The sequence below is a fragment of the Oncorhynchus gorbuscha genome, linkage group LG18, assembly GCF_021184085.1.
Source record: "Oncorhynchus gorbuscha isolate QuinsamMale2020 ecotype Even-year linkage group LG18, OgorEven_v1.0, whole genome shotgun sequence".
In the NCBI taxonomy this organism is placed as follows: domain Eukaryota; kingdom Metazoa; phylum Chordata; class Actinopteri; order Salmoniformes; family Salmonidae; genus Oncorhynchus; species Oncorhynchus gorbuscha.
The window spans coordinates 39,873,725-39,891,415 of record NC_060190.1 but is presented as its reverse complement, the minus strand read 5'-3'; the positions used below and the strand labels follow the sequence as shown (position 1 = coordinate 39,891,415).

The 17,691-nt window shown below is 40.7% G+C and overlaps 1 protein-coding gene across 2 annotated transcripts; it reads left to right on the top strand.

Moving 5' to 3' along the window:
* Positions 1 to 1,090: 1,090 nt before the first annotated feature.
* Positions 1,091 to 16,085, top strand: LOC124003212 (myosin heavy chain, fast skeletal muscle). 2 transcript variants are annotated; one of them, XM_046311292.1, is made up of 39 exons: positions 1,091 to 1,115; positions 1,334 to 1,387; positions 2,333 to 2,545; positions 2,664 to 2,807; positions 2,897 to 3,053; positions 3,156 to 3,183; positions 3,306 to 3,426; positions 4,786 to 4,878; positions 4,963 to 5,026; positions 5,122 to 5,220; positions 7,069 to 7,172; positions 7,404 to 7,542; positions 7,700 to 7,968; positions 8,055 to 8,225; positions 8,308 to 8,620; positions 8,756 to 8,826; positions 9,032 to 9,119; positions 9,223 to 9,340; positions 9,465 to 9,588; positions 10,064 to 10,200; positions 10,312 to 10,567; positions 10,684 to 10,926; positions 11,011 to 11,187; positions 11,307 to 11,452; positions 11,550 to 11,640; positions 11,746 to 12,135; positions 12,211 to 12,337; positions 12,427 to 12,545; positions 12,653 to 12,849; positions 12,942 to 13,125; positions 13,218 to 13,383; positions 13,780 to 13,904; positions 14,022 to 14,330; positions 14,413 to 14,742; positions 14,848 to 15,018; positions 15,136 to 15,240; positions 15,322 to 15,417; positions 15,642 to 15,776; positions 15,895 to 16,085. In XM_046311292.1, exons 3-39 carry the CDS (start codon positions 2,345 to 2,347, stop codon positions 15,913 to 15,915), a joined length of 5,829 nt encoding a protein of 1,942 aa, XP_046167248.1. In that variant the 5' UTR covers positions 1,091 to 1,115; positions 1,334 to 1,387; positions 2,333 to 2,344; the 3' UTR covers positions 15,916 to 16,085. The 2 variants fall into 2 exon arrangements, with proteins under 2 accessions (XP_046167248.1, XP_046167249.1); XM_046311293.1 differs by lacking the exon at positions 1,091 to 1,115 and having other exon boundaries at positions 1,357 to 1,387; positions 2,338 to 2,545.
* Positions 16,086 to 17,691: the final 1,606 nt, after the last annotated feature.

Below are 17,691 nucleotides of genomic sequence, written 5' to 3'. Positions count from 1 at the left end.
AATAATGGTACTCCACTGTGTTTACTTGTAATATCTATTGTCAAGACACAGGATACATTTTCAACAGTACAATATTAGTGTCTGCTACAACCCACTGGGTACAGACGTCAATTCAACATCTATTCCATGTTGGTTCAACGTAATTTCATTGAAATGACGTGGAAAGAACGTTGATTCAACCAGTGTGTGCCAAGTGGAAAAACAACTGGCCCCGTCTCAAAGTAAAACTCTTTGGTAGAAGATTTAACACCTACAAAAATAAAACAAACACGTAATGTGCAATGTGACTTTACTCGCAAAGGGAGAACCTTTCAATCTCGAGGGAGCAGAAACGCAACGAGATTAAACACTCAATGACTTAAGAAGGGTTCGTATTGGGATGGTTGTCTCATCCTCCTTCATGTGATGAGCTGGTATGACCACAGCTGTTGGCCCTGTTGTGTGGAACAATAATCTCTTGGAACCCTCCACCTTACTTTACTTCAAGCTCATTGGCATTTTACCCATTTTATTTCTTTATAACAATTTAGGACTTGCAAGGCTACTGCAACCGTATACCAATGACATTTCAAGATGTCACGGCTAAATGAGGATATTCTGTTGTGCCAGTGAACGTTTAAAAAGGAAAGAGTAAGAACCAGAGATTGACCTAACCTTGAGTCGAGTATGTTCTGTGCGCCACTTGAAACAAAGCCTGAGTGTTAAAAATGCTTGACAAAAAACCTTTCACACCTCATTTGAGATTTTGTAGAGATGTCATCATAGATTGAGTCAATGTTTTTACTGCACACCACAAAGCACACGTTTACATATCTTGTAAAAACATATAAAATAAGATTTATATATATACTCTATATGCTACAATATTTAATGTCAACACCAATTAAATAAATCATTCAAAACAATGACAGCCACTGACGCCCATGGTTATATGTGAGATGAATCATGGGATATTTCATGAAGCAGTCACACGTCAACTAGCAGTCTAGAGGTTACTGCCAAACAAAGCCAAAATACATGGCCAATGAGATCAAGTAGTAATCTCCTGAGGGCACTCGTCCCTCTATATAAGAAGCGACACCACTCCTATCGGGACAGACAGGGACCCAGCTAAGGTAAGTCATGCTCCAGCACAGATGCTACCTCAGTTTAGTCTTGCTTCGCTCATAGATAACAAGCACATTTAAATGAAACGTTCCGATTATTTATTTGATTATAATCTTAATATCTTAATTATTAGAATCTCTCTATATTGCATTATCTGATTTAATATTATACATTTTAAAATGTAGAGGAAGCTGTAAAATACTAAAGAAATGTTTTGTCTTTTTAGGTATTCTGTTCAACGGCTGCCAGAGACCTACCTGCACTGTTGGTGTCTAACAAGGTAAAAACAATTTACTTTGCAAGCATTACATGTAGTTGTAAAATGTTACATTTTTGTGTTATCACATATACAGTACCAAGAATGTTAATTATTAGTTACTAATTTGGCTAAGGTCCTGTCATTACAATTTAATAATTGTTTTGTGTACCTTCAGTTACCTTCAGTTTGTGTATCTGCAGTTCAAATCAAATCCAATTTTATTGGTCATATACACGTGTTTAGCAGATGTTATTGCGGGTGTAGCGAAATGCTTGTGCTTCTAGTTCCGACAGTGCAGCAATATCTAACAAGTAATATCTAACAACCTCACAACATATACCCAATATATACAAATCTAAGTAAAGGAATGGAATTAAGAATGTATAAATATTTGGACGAGCAATGTCAGAGCGGCATCTACTAAAATACAGTAGAATAGTTTAGAATACAGCATATACATATGAGATGAGTAATGCAAGATATGTAAACATTATTAAAGTGACTAGTGTTCCATTTAATAAAGTGGCAAATGATTTCAAGTCCGTTAAGACGTTAATAATGAGGAAGATTCCAACTCCTCTAAAGGCATCATCTGTAACATCTTGTTCAATGATCATTTCAACTAATGTACCCACCACAGGAGGCTGCTGAAGGGAGGACGGCTCATAATAACGACCGGAACGGAGCGAATAAAATGGCATCAAACACATGGAAACACAGCTTTTTGATGTATTTGATACCATTCCACAATTCCTCTCCAGTCATTACCACAAGCCCATCCTCCCAAATGAAGGTGCCACCAACCCAGTGGTTCTCTGCGAATAGCCTATAACTTTATGCCCCATGAGCTTAGTACAACTGACGTAACCTATCATCAAGTCAAAAATCTAAAGTCGTATTTCTCCATTGTTTATATTTTGTAGGTGTCTGAGTCTTTGTTAACAACAATGCATTACATTCTATCAGTAAAGAGCCACCATGGGGGACTCAGAGATGCAGTGCTTTGGCGCGGCGGCCATCTACCTCCGCAAGCCGGAAAGGGAGAGGATCACGGCCCAGGCCGCTCCCTTTGATGCCAAATCAGCTTTCTTTGTGGTTGATCCCAAAGAGATGTACCTCAAAGGGGTTCTCCAGAGTAGAGAGGGTGGCAAAGCCACTGTCAAAACACTGTGTAACAAAGTAAGTGATATAATGTATCTCCATCTCAGCACTCTAATAAAAATGGATTAGTACACATAAGGTAAGTAACATTTTAGATTAATAATTCATCTCTTTTATGTGTATTTTTTTGGCACAGACCATCACTGTAAAAGAGGATGATATCCACCCCATGAACCCTCCAAAGTACGATAAAATTGAGGACATGGCCATGATGACCCACCTCAATGAGGCCACGGTGTTGTATAACCTCAAAGAGCGTTACGCAGCATGGATGATCTACGTGAGCTTAAATGAAAGATAATCTAGCGGTCAAGACATGAATCAATGGAGAGTTGAAATGTTAACAAACATTATTCCCTTCTATTACAGACCTACTCTGGGCTGTTCTGCGTCACTGTGAACCCCTACAAGTGGCTCCCTGTGTACGACCAGTCGGTTGTGAATGCTTACAGAGGCAAAAAGAGAATTGAAGCCCCACCCCACATCTTCTCCATCTCTGATAATGCCTATCAGCACATGCTCACTGGTATGCTCACTTACTGGTGCAATTTAAATGAACTGAAACAGAGAAGGCCTCTTTATTGTCTCATCAACATAGGCTAATCTTTGATATTTTTCTCTCTTGCAGATCGTGAAAACCAGTCAATCCTCATTACGTAAGCACCTGTGTCTGTGCAGCCTAATGACCGTATCAACTTCATTGAGTCTTTAGTCTTCAGTCATTTTGAACAGAAAACAACTGTGTAAAGTGTTTATTTTGAGTGTTTCCTCCCCGTAGCGGAGAATCCGGTGCAGGAAAGACTGTGAACACCAAACGTGTCATCCAGTACTTTGCGACAATCGCAGTGGCTGGAGGCAAGAAGGAACAAGCAGCAGCTGCTGCTTCTGGGAAAATAAAGGTGAGACACATTATTGTATATACTGTGCAAATACAGTTTGTCAAGATTAAAGTATGTTGATTTTAGGCAGAGGCATCATGCTATTGTTATTTTTTTTGTGTGGGTACTGATGACCAAATTTGCTATATTTAAATGTATTATTCAGAAAATAAATAATATTGTTTAGGTCTATATTTGTTTCAGTACAAATGCAGAAAACTGAAAAGTAGTGCGCTTCCTTATTCATTAAAAAAATATATATTTTAAGGATATTTTGACACTTTATTTAGTGTTGGTATCTGAAACGAAAGTGGCATACAGGCAGGTGGGAGATGTAGTGGGAAGGGTGGATGCAGGGATTAAACCCCTGGCTCCAGTGGGGAGCTTTGTACACTTACGGCTCTCCACAACGCCCATCAGTTTCAAAGGCCATGGCCCAATCCAAAATGGATCACAAAACCCTACGCATTTTGACAGGAGTAATCCATATGGTAATCGCGTCATTTTGCGCTCTCATAGACCAGGTTTCACCATGTCGCTTATAGCATCTCAGATCTACACAATTGCGTTCTAGGGTCTAGGGCACAGGAGGTTGGTGGCACCTTAAATAAAGTCTAGTTATTTGTTACATTTGACTATGTAAAACCTAGCAGTACTACTTATTTCTCTAAGAGTGAGGTGGATTTAGAGCATTTAGCAAAGAAAAAACCTATTTGTCTCTATGAAATGAAACCATCAAATGATTTTTATTTATTATTTTATTGTATTTTACCCCCCTTTTTCTCCCCAATTTCGTGATATCCAATTGCGACCCAATTACGATCTTGTCTCATCGCCGAGGCGAAGGTCGAGTCATTTGTCCTCCAAAACATGATCCGCTAAACCGCGCTTCTTAACACCCGCCTGCTTAACCCGGAAGCCAGCTGTACCAATGTGTCGGAGGAAACTGACGACCAAAGTCATCCTGCAGGTGCCAGGCCCGCCACAAGGAGACGCTAGAGCGTGATGAGCCAAGTAAAGCCCCTCTGGCCAAAACCCTCCCCTAACCCGGACGAAGCTGGGCAAATTGTGGGCTGCCCTACGGGAGTCCCGGGCATGGCCGGTTGTGACACAGCCTGGGATCGAACCCGAGTCTGTAGTGACGCCATGGCATGGGGTTTTTCAATGTCAGACATGAACGCTGCGCCACCCGGGATGCCCAAGTGATGGATTTTACACAAATACATATCATTGAACAACCCCATGCCATGATTAGATCTATAATCATTTCTTTAAACAATAAAAGCGAATTTACCAATGTTTCTGAAAATGTATATATTGTATAGCATTTTGGAATGAAACTCTTCATTTATAAAGTTTGCTGTATCATGTCATCTCTAGGGCTCGCTGGAGGATCAAATCATTGCAGCTAACCCTCTGCTGGAGGCTTATGGTAATGCCAAGACTGTGAGGAATGACAACTCCTCCCGTTTTGTAAGTAATGTTAAAATGGCGCTTCACATTACTTGCTGCCTGTTAAAAACTTGAAGAACTACTTACAATGTCTCGACTGTTCAGGGTAAATTCATCAGAATCCATTTCGGAACTACCGGAAAGCTGGCTTCAGCCGATATTGAAACTTGTAAGTATCTTCATTTTTTTCATACTTTTTATTTACATCTAAAAAAAATGTATGTTATACAACACACTCTTAACCATGCTGTACTTGAACTACAGATCTGCTGGAGAAGTCTAGAGTGACGTTCCAGCTGTCTGCTGAGAGAAGCTACCACATCTTCTATCAGCTCATGACTGGACACCAGCCACAATTGCTGGGTGAGAGAAATATGAAATATGACATGGGATTCATAATGCCAATAGGGCTACATAAAAGCCTGTTAAACTCTGAGAAGTTGTTCTGGTCCCTGTACTGGGTCTGGTGAGTTTGGGGGTTACCCCCAAATAGGTTACACCCTGATGGTCATTGCAAAGCAATACATTTCCTTCTCCATCCACATTACCTTGTATGCATCCTCCACATGCACCCTTGACAGTGGTGTAAAGTACTTAAGTAAAAACTATTTACTTTTACTTCACGACAGTCCCAAAGACGATTATGTACATTTTACTCCATACATTTTTCATGACACCCAAAAGTACTCGTTACATTTTTTATGCTTAGCAAGACAGGAAAATTGTGCAATTCACGCACTAATAAAGAGAACATCCTTGGTAATCTCTATTGCCACTGATCTGGCGGACAAACGGACTCACAAAACACAAATTTGTTGCTTGTATAATATGTCTGAGTGTTGGAGTGTGCCCCTGGCTATCCATAAAGTCAAAATATTTGCTTAAGATAAGGAATTTGAGATGATTTATACTTTTGATACTTAAGTATATTTATAGCCAAATACTTTTAGACTTTTACTCAATTAGTATTTTACTGGGTCACTTTTACTTGAGTCATTTTCTATTATTTTACTCAAGTATGACATGAGTATGACATAAGTCTGAGTATACTTGTTCCACCACTGACCGTTGATCTAGTTCACTCATTTATAATAGGAAAAGTGATTGGGAAAATAAGTTTGAAGTTTTCTCACCTGTCTGTGTCTTGATTATTTTTTAAGTATCACTTCAAAGGCCTGATTTCTTGGGTCATTGTAAGATGTCAGGCTTGAAAATCTGTTCAGCCATTTTGGCACTGTGACTCACTACCCAAACCAAACAGTGGCCAAGATACGTCATATAATTTCTTGCTCCCATCTAGTGGACGAACTGGGAATCAGACAGGGGGTATATTTACACACTGGATAGATAGACACTTCAGCTTTCTCCTCATAAATTATGTATATGGTAAGATCGTTATAAGGAGTGGACCAAGGCGCAGCATACGTAGAGTTCCACATATTTTAATGAAAAAAGTTCAACTTAAACAAATACAAAACAATAAAGAATAAACTAACCGTGACGACAATTCAGTGCTAACAGGCAACTAAACATAAACAATATCCCATAAACCACAGGTGGGAAAAATGCTACTTAATTATGATCCCCAATTAGAGACAAAGGTAACCAGCTACCTCTAATTGGGAATCATACAAATCACCAACATAGAATATCAAACCTAGAACCCCACATAGAAAATATAAACTAGAACAAAAAACCCTAGTCACACCCTGACCTACTCTACCATAGAAAATACAGGTTTTATATGGTCAGGACGTGACAGTATATCATTCCTCTAAGACGAAAAAGGATTCCTGTGAGACGAAAGATTACTTTGCCCCGCGTTTTTTTAAATGTCTGTGTTCCTATGGAAATTTGAGCATGTTTCAAGTGACAACATTAGGTAAAAGATCTGACTTTTTAAATCAAAATTAAATATAAAAAATATCCTTTTGGAACAGTAATTGGTGACATATTTTATGTCAAACCTATATTTAAAAAAATGTTTAGTCCCCAACATTGGACAAAATATATATTGGGCTCTGTAATAGTCACATTGTTTCTGACACCTTTATCAGAATCCCACAGTTCTTAAGACTTATGGTTTTGTAACCAAAATGTACTGTATGAGGGTAGTATACAATATTATGTGTCATTTAGAAAATGCCACCAAAGAGTATCAGAGTTGAACAGGTTAATAACGTCACTGTTAAACATGTGTTTATATTCCAGATGCTCTTCTGATCACCACCAACCCCTACGACTATCCCATGCTCAGTCAGGGTGAAATCACCGTCAAGAGTATCTGTGATGTGGACGAGTTCATTGCCACTGACGCAAGTCAAAATGACACATGTTATTTCATGCCATAATTGTTTGTTCTTAGCATAATGAATCCTATTTTGATAGTATTTTGATTGATGTTGCACAGAATCGTGTCTTTCTTTCTGGAAGTGTACTCGAAAGAAGTGATGTGTAGTGTTCTTCCAGGATAAGAGGGAAATCAACTTGCTTTTCAAGGAAGTCCATTTTGTGTAAACATAGCCCACCTCTACTTTAAATCACAGGAGGCCATTGACATTTTGGGCTTCACTGCTGATGAGAAGATTGGCATCTTCAAGCTGACTGGTTCTGTGATGCATCATGGGGCAATGAAGTTCAAGCAGAAGCAGCGTGAGGAGCAGGCCGAGCCTGATGGCACAGAAGGTAAAATCAGGAATCTCTGGCGTTGTCAAACTGGTGTACATTACATGCATGAAATCAAATCAATATTTACTCAACCTGGTGATTGAAATATCTGATCTTTGTAAAAAAGTATGATCTTTGTATAAAAAAAAGAATACCATTTTACCTTCCATCTTAGTGGCTGATAAAATCTCCTACCTCATGGGCCTGAACTCCGCTGACTTGCTCAAAGCTCTGTGCTACCCCAGAGTGAAGGTCGGGAATGAGATGGTGACCAAAGGGCAGACTGTACCACAGGTTGGCAACTCGGTTATGGCCCTCTGTAAATCAGTCTATGAGAAAATGTTCTTGTGGATGGTCGTCCGTATCAATGAGATGTTAGACACAAAGCAGGCCAGACAATTCTTCATTGGTGTGCTGGACATCGCTGGATTTGAGATCTTTGATGTGAGTGGTAATCAAATCGCTTTTCCTTCCAATTTACACTAACTAGCTGACTTAATGCACTACCCTAAATATTTTATTTTCTTCAGTACAACAGCTTGGAGCAGCTTTGCATCAACTTCACCAATGAGAAACTGCAACAGTTTTTCAACCACCACATGTTCGTACTGGAACAAGAGGAGTACAAGAAAGAGGGAATTGAATGGGCGTTCATTGACTTTGGTATGGACTTGGCTGCCTGCATTGAGCTTATTGAGAAGGTACGCATAATAACAATTTCTTAAATCAATACTTTACTGTAAAAAAGCCTGGTCTCTATTAAAATCATTCTGTTCTCAACAGCCAATGGGCATCTTCTCCATCCTTGAAGAGGAGTGCATGTTCCCCAAAGCTTCTGACACTACCTTCAAGACCAAGCTGAATGAACAGCATCTTGGCAAAACTGCCGCCTTCCAAAAGCCAAAGCCTACCAAAGGAAAGGAGGCAGGGAAGGAAGCCCACTTTGCCCTTGTGCACTATGCTGGTATTGTAGAATACAGTATCACAGGCTGGCTGGACAAGAACAAGGACCCCCTGAACGACTCTGTTGTGCAACTCTACCAGAAGTCTACAGTCAAACTGCTGGCTTATCTCTATGTAACTCCAGCAGCCGATGGTAGTGTTCACTGTTCACACAGATTTTTTGAAAATATTTACATAAAGCCTAGTTATGGCATTAGCACATTCAGTAAATACTAACACATTTTGCATCCCTGTAATGCTGGAATGTATTTTTTGAATATACAAATAGAGGCTGCAAGCAAGAAGGGTGGCGCCAAGAAGAAGGGTGGCTCCTTCCAGACAGTGTCTGCTCTGTTCAGGGTGTGTGTTAATCAAAAATTGAGAGGATTTTCCTTTATGATGGGAGAGGGGAAATATTATAATTGTATTCATATCATACATAATATGTTTAAGGTGTGCGCGGATCTGAAATAGCTTTTGTTCAAAATGTTTGAGATTCAACAATTGAGTTTGGAGTTTGCAAGGGAAATGTTTATTGTTGGTTTAAATATGTTTCAACTTTCAGGAAAACTTGGGCAAGCTGATGACCAACTTGAGGAGCACTCATCCGCACTTTGTGCGATGTTTGATTCCCAATGAATCAAAGACACCAGGTAAGTGCTAAACATCTGGAAATTGTTTTTAACCCTGTGAAGAAGAACCTTGTTTTTAAGTTTTATGAAAATAAACGAGTAAAACATTACATTTGTCTACAAGGTCTGATGGAAAACTTCCTGGTCATCCACCAGCTGAGGTGTAATGGTGTACTGGAAGGTATAAGAATCTGCAGAAAGGGCTTCCCCAGCAGAATCCAGTATGGTGACTTCAAGCAGAGGTAATTACAAAGTACTCTTGAAAAGTCAGCCATCGTCAGTGGTTGCAGATATTGTGGCATCCAACACCGCTGTGTGAATACTGCGTGGTATTGATCGATGAAGTTGAACTATCTCTTCTTTCAGATACAAAGTATTGAATGCCAAAGTCATCCCTGAGGGACAGTTCATGGACAACAAGAAGGCTTCAGAGAAGCTCTTGGGGTCCATTGATGTGGACCACACTCAGTACAAGTTTGGGCACACCAAGGTAAAACATTGTTCCTCTTACTAATCTCTGGTTGACAGACTACATAACATAAATGGTATTGTAATGTTAACGTCTGTCAAAAGACTGTGGCATCCGACTACTAACGAGCAACGGTACTTCCGGTACTTTAGTTTTCCATCACTGGTTATTTGGACGTGTCAGGATTGGGTGAAGGTGGTGCTTAAAGTGGGGGCAGAGATTTGAAGCAATAATATGAACCAATGATTTCAAGTGGAACGTTTTCTTAATGGGGGAGGGGGGGGCTTTGGCTGAGTTTCCATTTAGGGAGGTGGAGACTGTTTCTCTCATTAGTATCTCTTCTCATATACATCTTCCCCCAGAAGCTAATCAAGCATATGACACAGTTACATCATATTTTAGTTCTGGGTTTCCGAGATTACTCCTTTAAAAGGTGTTGAAATGCTCTTTGAACCTCTGAGTTTAGAATACTTTTCTAATAAACACTAAATTGCAGGTGTTCTTCAAAGCTGGTCTGTTGGGTACTCTAGAAGAGATGCGAGATGAGAAACTGGCTTCTCTGGTGACCATGACTCAGGCCCTGTGCAGAGGTTTCCTCATGAGGAGGGAGTATATGAAGATGATCGAGAGGAGGTAAAGGCTTTGCTGGAAAGAAGTGTCTATCCATCCTCATTGGTTTACACAGTTGTTGCGTTTATAATTGACTTGATCCAACTATATTTTTATTTGTTTGGATTTTGACAGAGAGTCTACTTTCGCCATTCAATACAACATCCGCTCCTTCATGAACGTCAAAACCTGGCCATGGATGAAGCTGTACTTCAAGATCAAGCCTCTTCTAAAGAGTGCTGAAACTGAGAAGGAGATGGCCCAAATGAAGGAGACCTTTGAAAAAACAAAGGAGGATCTGACAAAGGCATTGTCCAAGAAGAAAGAGCTTGAAGAGAAGATGGTTGCTATACTGAATGAAAGAAATGCCTTGGCGTTACAAGTAGCATCTGTAAGTAGCATCTGCAACTGAAGGAGTGGATTAGTACAATGCGCATCAACCCTTGTTTATATTTGAGAGTATAATTGTGGAACAAATAATAAAATATCATATAATCATAACTCTAGGAAGGTGAGAGCCTCAATGATGCCGAGGAAAGGTGTGAGGGACTCATTAAGAGTAAGATCCAGCTTGAAGCCAAACTCAAAGAGACAACTGAAAGGCTGGAGGATGAGGAGGAGCTCAATGCTGAGGTGACTGCCAAGAAAAGGAAACTGGAGGACGAGTGCTCTGAGCTAAAGAAAGACATTGATGACTTGGAGCTCACCTTGGCCAAAGTAGAGAAGGAGAAACATGCCACCGAAAACAAGGTTATCTATTTTTCAATACAACATTTGTGCATCTCTATAGATACAGGCAACCATGTTAATGAAGCATTACATGATTCTACTTAGGTTAAAAACCTAGTGGAGGAGATGGCCTCCCAAGATGAAACCATTGTCAAGTTGACCAAGGAGAAGAAAGCCCTCCAAGAGGCGCATCAGCAAGTCCTTGATGATCTCCAGGCTGAGGAAGACAAAGTCAACACTCTGACCAAAGCCAAGACCAAGCTTGAACAGCAAGTGGATGATGTGAGCAAAAAACCAACTGAATTGAGGGAGTAAAAAGAGGTTATAACTAGTAGTACATTATCCGTATACACATGTAGATGGAACCACAGTACAATAATGCCTTCTCTCTGGTAAAACAGCTGGAAGGATCTCTGGAGCAAGAGAAGAAAGTCCGCATGGACCTTGAGAGAGCCAAAAGGAAGCTTGAAGGAGATCTGAAACTGTCCCAGGAATCCGTAATGGATCTGGAAAATGACAGGCAACAGTCAGAGGAGAAGATTAAGAAGTAAGTTGCTGACCAATAATAAAGCAAGCTCGTATATTTTACCAAAATTACTTCAACTTCATCTCCATTCCCTGTTCTTGTGTTCAACTGTACATAGGAAGGACTTTGAGTTAAGCCAGTTTCTTAACAAGGTTGAGGATGAACAGACACTTGGTCTTCAGCTCCAGAAGAAGATCAAGGAGCTCCAGGTTGATTCAAGATGTAGAACTTAACTAAAGTGATTCAAATCTATAAGAATTAATATTTTCAAGTTGGCTTTGCAAGGCTTGAATATATACGACCATGTATTTCAGGCTCGGGTTGAGGAGCTGGAGGAGGAGATTGAGGCTGAACGTGCTGCTCGGGCCAAGGTTGAGAAGCAGAGGTCTGATCTCTCCAGGGAACTTGAGGAGATCAGTGAGAGGCTTGAAGAAGCTGGAGGTGCAACATCTGTCCAGATTGAGATGAGCAAGAAGCGTGAGGCTGAGTTCCAGAAGCTGCGTCGCGATCTTGAAGAGTCCACCCTGCAGCATGAGGCCACGGCTGCTGCACTCCGTAGGAAGCAGGCCGACACTGTGGCAGAACTGGGAGAACAAATAGACAACCTCCAGCGTGTCAAGCAGAAGCTGGAGAAGGAGAAGAGTGAATTCAAAATGGAGATTGATGACCTCTCCAGCAACCTGGAGTCTGTTTCCAAATCAAAGGTAAAAACAACAGGTTTATATTGAAGTCAAAAAACAAGTCATGATCAAATAACTCTAAAACTGTACTTGTTTCAGGGAAACTATGAGAAAATGTGCCGCTCTCTTGAGGATCAAATGAGTGAGCTCAAATCCAAGAATGATGAACATGTGCGCCAATTGAATGACATAGGTGTGCTAAGGGCAAGACTGCTGACAGAGAATGGTTAGTGTGCAAAGAAACACTACTTACCCAAACAAACATCATCAATATATCTGCTAGAAACATATTTCCTACATTGTATCTTCAATCAGGTGAATACGGGCGTCAGCTGGAGGAAAAAGAAGCTCTGGTTTCCCAGTTGACCAGGGGCAAGCAAGCTTTCACACAGCAGGTTGAGGAACTCAAGAGGCACATCGAGGAAGAAGTGAAAGTAGGATAAATCACTTAATAGGTTTGCAAAGAAATACATCAAATGTGTACAAATCATTTTGAACAAATTCTAAAGAAAGGTTTCTTTCTCTACAAATCAACCGAAAGTCCAAGAATGCCTTGGCCCATTCTGTTCAATCAGCCCGCCATGACTGTGACCTGCTCAGGGAGCAGTATGAAGAGGAGCAGGAGGCCAAAGCTGAGCTGCAGCGTGGATTGTCCAAAGCCAACGGCGAGGTGGCTCAGTGGAGAACAAAATATGAGACTGATGCCATTCAGCGCACTGAGGAGCTTGAGGATGCCAAGTAATTAAAGACATTGAACATGTTCATAATGACCAAAATACATACAATGGCAAACATCAGAGAAAAACAAACATGTTTCTATACCTTTACAGGAAAAAGCTTGCACAGCGTCTGCAAGACGCACAAGAGACAATTGAGGCAACAAACTCCAAGTGTGCTTCTCTGGAAAAGACCAAGCAGAGACTGCTGGGTGAAGTGGAGGATCTCATGATTGATGTGGAGAGAGCTAATGCTTCAGCTGCCCAACTTGACAAGAAGCAGAGGAACTTTGACAAGGTACCATGAAAGACAAGATGGCAAGGAAAAATGAATGAAATCCACCTATTCAGTCACTAATTTATTCATGAACCTGTTAATGACACTTCCAGGTTCTGGCAGAGTGGAAGCAGAAGTATGAGGAGGGCCAGGCAGAGCTAGAGGGGTCTCTGAAAGAGGCCCGCTCTCTCAGCACCGAGCTGTTCAAGATGAAGAACTCCTATGAAGAATGTATGGACCACCTGGAGACACTGAAGAGGGAGAACAAGAACCTGCAACGTATGTTCCAAACATTCTGAATCAAACTTAAAGTAACTGTCCAGTGAACATCCCATAAGCTGGCCAATCAGCGGTCAACTCACATTAATATGTTTAATGACCGGTATATGTCCACAACATTCTGTTATTGGGGTACGCCCACATCATTCTAACCCAGATAAGCTGTCATTTAACATACTTAATTAAAACAAATTGAAAGGAAATCTATTTCACTCATGGTGTAATTAATTATAGGTCAAATTTCATAGAAATCTGGAAACACTTTAATGTCTACATGCAATAAAACAATACATGCAGTTTAACATTTTCTTTAAATATTCCAATTAGAGTAAATAGTCTTTAAGCAATCTAATTGACCACCTTGTGTAATAACCACTATTTCCATGTTTCTCAAAGAGGAAATCGCTGACCTGACTGAACATATTGGAGAGTCTGGAAAGACCATCCATGAGCTGGAGAAGGGAAAGAAGACAGTGGAGCTTGAGAAGTCTGAATTTCAGACGGCCCTGGAGGAAGCAGAGGTAAAAGAAAATACAGATAAGATGCCCCTTTTAAAAAGGGGAAGGGGAAGTAGGTACAATATATTCTGTTGTCTATTACTCATCTATAACTTAATTGCGATTTTGATACATTTTAAGGCTACGCTGGAGCATGAGGAATCCAAGATTCTCCATGTTCAGCTAGAGCTAACCCAGGTTAAAAGTGAAGTTGACAGGAAGCTGGCAGAGAAGGATGAGGAGACAGAGCAGATCAAGAGGAACAGCCAGAGGATGATGGACTCCATGCAGAGCACTCTGGACACTGAGATCAGGAGCAGGAATGATGCCCTGAGAATCAAAAAGAAGATGGAGGGAGACCTCAATGAGATGGAGATTCAGTTGAGCCATGCCAACCGCCAGGCTGCTGAAAGCCAAAAACAGCTGAGGAACATCCAGGGAGCACTCAAGGTATGGATTTTAAACATCTACTTGACTCGGGAAGGCTGTGAAACAAATATGATATCATTGAGTTTTCTTCCTTTGACCTCAGGATGCCCAATTGCACCTTGATGATGCTGTCCGCGCCTCAGATGACATGAAGGAGCAAGTAGCCATAGTGGAGCGTAGGAATAACTTGATGATGGCTGAGATTGAAGAACTGAGGGCTGCCCTGGAGCAGACAGAGAGAGGCCGCAAAGTAGCCGAACAGGAGCTGGTTGATGCCAGTGAGCGTGTTGGACTGCTGCACTCTCAGAATACCAGCCTTATAAACACCAAGAAGAAGCTGGAAGTTGACCTTACTCAGATCCAAGGTGAAATGGAAGACACTGTCCAGGAAGCAAGAAATGCAGACGAGAAGGCCAAGAAGGCTATTACTGATGTGAGTCCTTATAGCATATAATATAAATCTAAACTCTTACAGCAAAATGTACTTGCCGATAAGTAACATCTCTATCCATTTCTACATGAAATGCCATGGTGGCAGGCTGCCATGATGGCTGAGGAGCTGAAGAAGGAGCAGGACACCAGCTCTCACCTGGAGAGGATGAAGAAGAACCTGGAGGTCACAGTGAAGGACCTGCAGCACCGTCTGGATGAGGCTGAGAATCTGGCCATGAAGGGCGGAAAGAAGCAACTCCAGAAACTGGAGGCTAGGGTAAACTCTAACTACGTCATCTTAATGAAAACATTCACACTGACTACTAATGACTCCACCGATGACAAAGGAAATACACTGTAATAACTTGGTTATAATCAAATGATTTCATTCAAGGTCCGTGAATTGGAGTGTGAAGTTGATGCTGAACAGAGACGTTCAGCTGATGCTATTAAAGGTGTTCGCAAATACGAGAGGAGAGTCAAGGAGCTCAGCTACCAGGTACTTTCAACATCTGATGAGAAGTACTCTGTAAAGAGTCATCTTGACCCCGAAGCCATAATCGTCCTTTAATTTATACAGACTGAGGAGGATAAGAAGAATGCGAACAGGCTCCAGGATCTGGTGGACAAGCTGCAGCTGAAAGTGAAAGCCTACAAGAGACAGTCTGAGGAGGCTGTAAGTAAATTGAATTCGTATTATCGTAGAAATACCATAAAACGGCATAGTTTCAGCGATGAATTCTAGATTTACTTTGGTAACATTTACTTCACTTTACCTATGGCCTGCGGATATAACGCTCCATAACTTAACTTGTAAGCAGGTTTGAGACTTTATAATGTCTTATAATAAGGCTTACAGTATAGTATATGTTACATTTGACCAGTTGGTTTGTCTTACAGGAAGAGCAGTCAAACACTCACCTGTCCAGGTACAGGAAGGTGCAGCATGAGCTGGAGGAAGCTCAAGAGCGTGCCGACATCGCTGAGTCACAGGTCAGCAAGATGAGAGCCAAGAGCCGTGAAATTGGCGGCAAGGTACGATCAACCGTTTAATAATAGGTCATTTTGTTGCCATTCAACAAATATGGCTGAGATTAGAAATTAGATTAACGTGATTCATTTCTAATTATTGTTCCCTAAATGTTTCTTTTAGTCCAAGGATACAATGGAGTGATCAGCTTTGGAGGAATGGAGGAAACGAGACATTCACAAGCAACCATACAATATGAATTTCTTGTGAAATGTTTACATATTGTAACTAGTAGGCCTACCCTATGTGTGAACAATGGCACATTGGGTGTGAACACTGCATGCAGCAGTCAATAAAAATAGCTTGTTATCATCCCTCCTGTGTGTTTCGTTCTCAGTTACAAGTCATACAGTGCATTCGGAAAGTATTCAGATCCCTTGACTTTTTCCACATTTTGACAAAGTGAAAAATGGTTTTTAGACATTTTTTTCAAATGTATTAAAAATAGAAAACAGAAATACCTTATTTACATAATATTCAGAACCTTTGCTATGAGACTTGAAATTGAGCTCAGGTGCATCCTTTTTCCATTGATCATCCTTGAGATGTTTGTACAACTTGATTGGGGTCCACCTGTGGTAAATTCAATTGATTGGACATGATTTGGAAAGGCACAACCTTGTTCTATATAAGGTCTCACAGTTGACAGTGCATGTCAGAGTAAAAACCAAGCCATGAGGTCGAAGGAATTATCCATAGAACTCCGAGACAGGATTGTGTCAAGGTCTGGGGAAGGGTACCAAAAAATGTCTACAGCTCTGAAGGTTCCCAAAAACACAGTGGCCTCCATCTTTCTTAAATGGAAGAAGTTTGGAACCACCAAGACTCTTCCTAGAGCTGGCCGCCTGGCCAAACTAAGATAAGGGCCTTGGTCAGGGAGGTGACCAAGATCCCGATGGTCACTGACAGAGCTCCAGACTTCCTCTGTGGAGATGGGAGGACCTTCTAGAAGGTGTAAGAGGAAAAATATGGATTTACCTGATCAATTTGATATTAATGGTTAACAATAAATATTTAATTGATAGTAAGACATTTCTGTCCTACTAGTGTCTGTGTTTATATGGTCTCCACTGATGTTCCCTGCAGCTAATCTGGGCATATTGTCACTAGAGATGGCTTGAGCTGACAAATTAATTAAAGACTGCATTACATAGACAAGAATACGTTTTACTAGAGATAGCTTAGGAGTAGAAAAATCCCTCATTGTCTCAATCATCCTTGCAACTGGGAAACTAAGTTAAGATAGCCCCGTGCAGATAACGACAGGATGAACCCAGAGTGGCTTATTATGCTCCTTGGTCTTCATGGGAGGGGTTGAACCAACCATGACTAAGCATTGTTATTGTCAGCTATATACAGTTGAAGTCGAAAGTTTAAATACACGTAGGTTGGATTATTAAAACTTGCTTTTCAACCACTCCACAAATGTATTGTTAACAAACTATAGTTTTGGCATGTCGGTTAGGACATCTACTTTGTGCATGACACAAATAATTGTTCCAACAATTGTTTACACAAAGAGTATTTCACTTATAACTGTATCACAATTCCAGTGGGTCAGATGTTTACATACACTAAGTTGACTGTGCCTTTAAACAGCTTGGAACATTCCAGAAAATGATGTCATGGCTTTAGAAGCTTCTGATAGGCTAATTGACATCATTTGAGTGAATTGGAGGTATACTGTACCTGTGGATGTATTTCAAGGCCTACCTTCAAATTCAGCGCCTCTTTGCTTGACATCACGGGAAAATCAAAAGAAATTAGCCAAGACCTCAGAAAAAAAATGGTAGACCTCCACAAGTCTGGTTCATCCTTGGGAGTAAATTCCAAATGCCTGAAGGTACCACATTCATCTGTACAAACAATAGTACACAAGTATAAACACCATGGGATCACGCAGCCGTCATACCCCTCAGG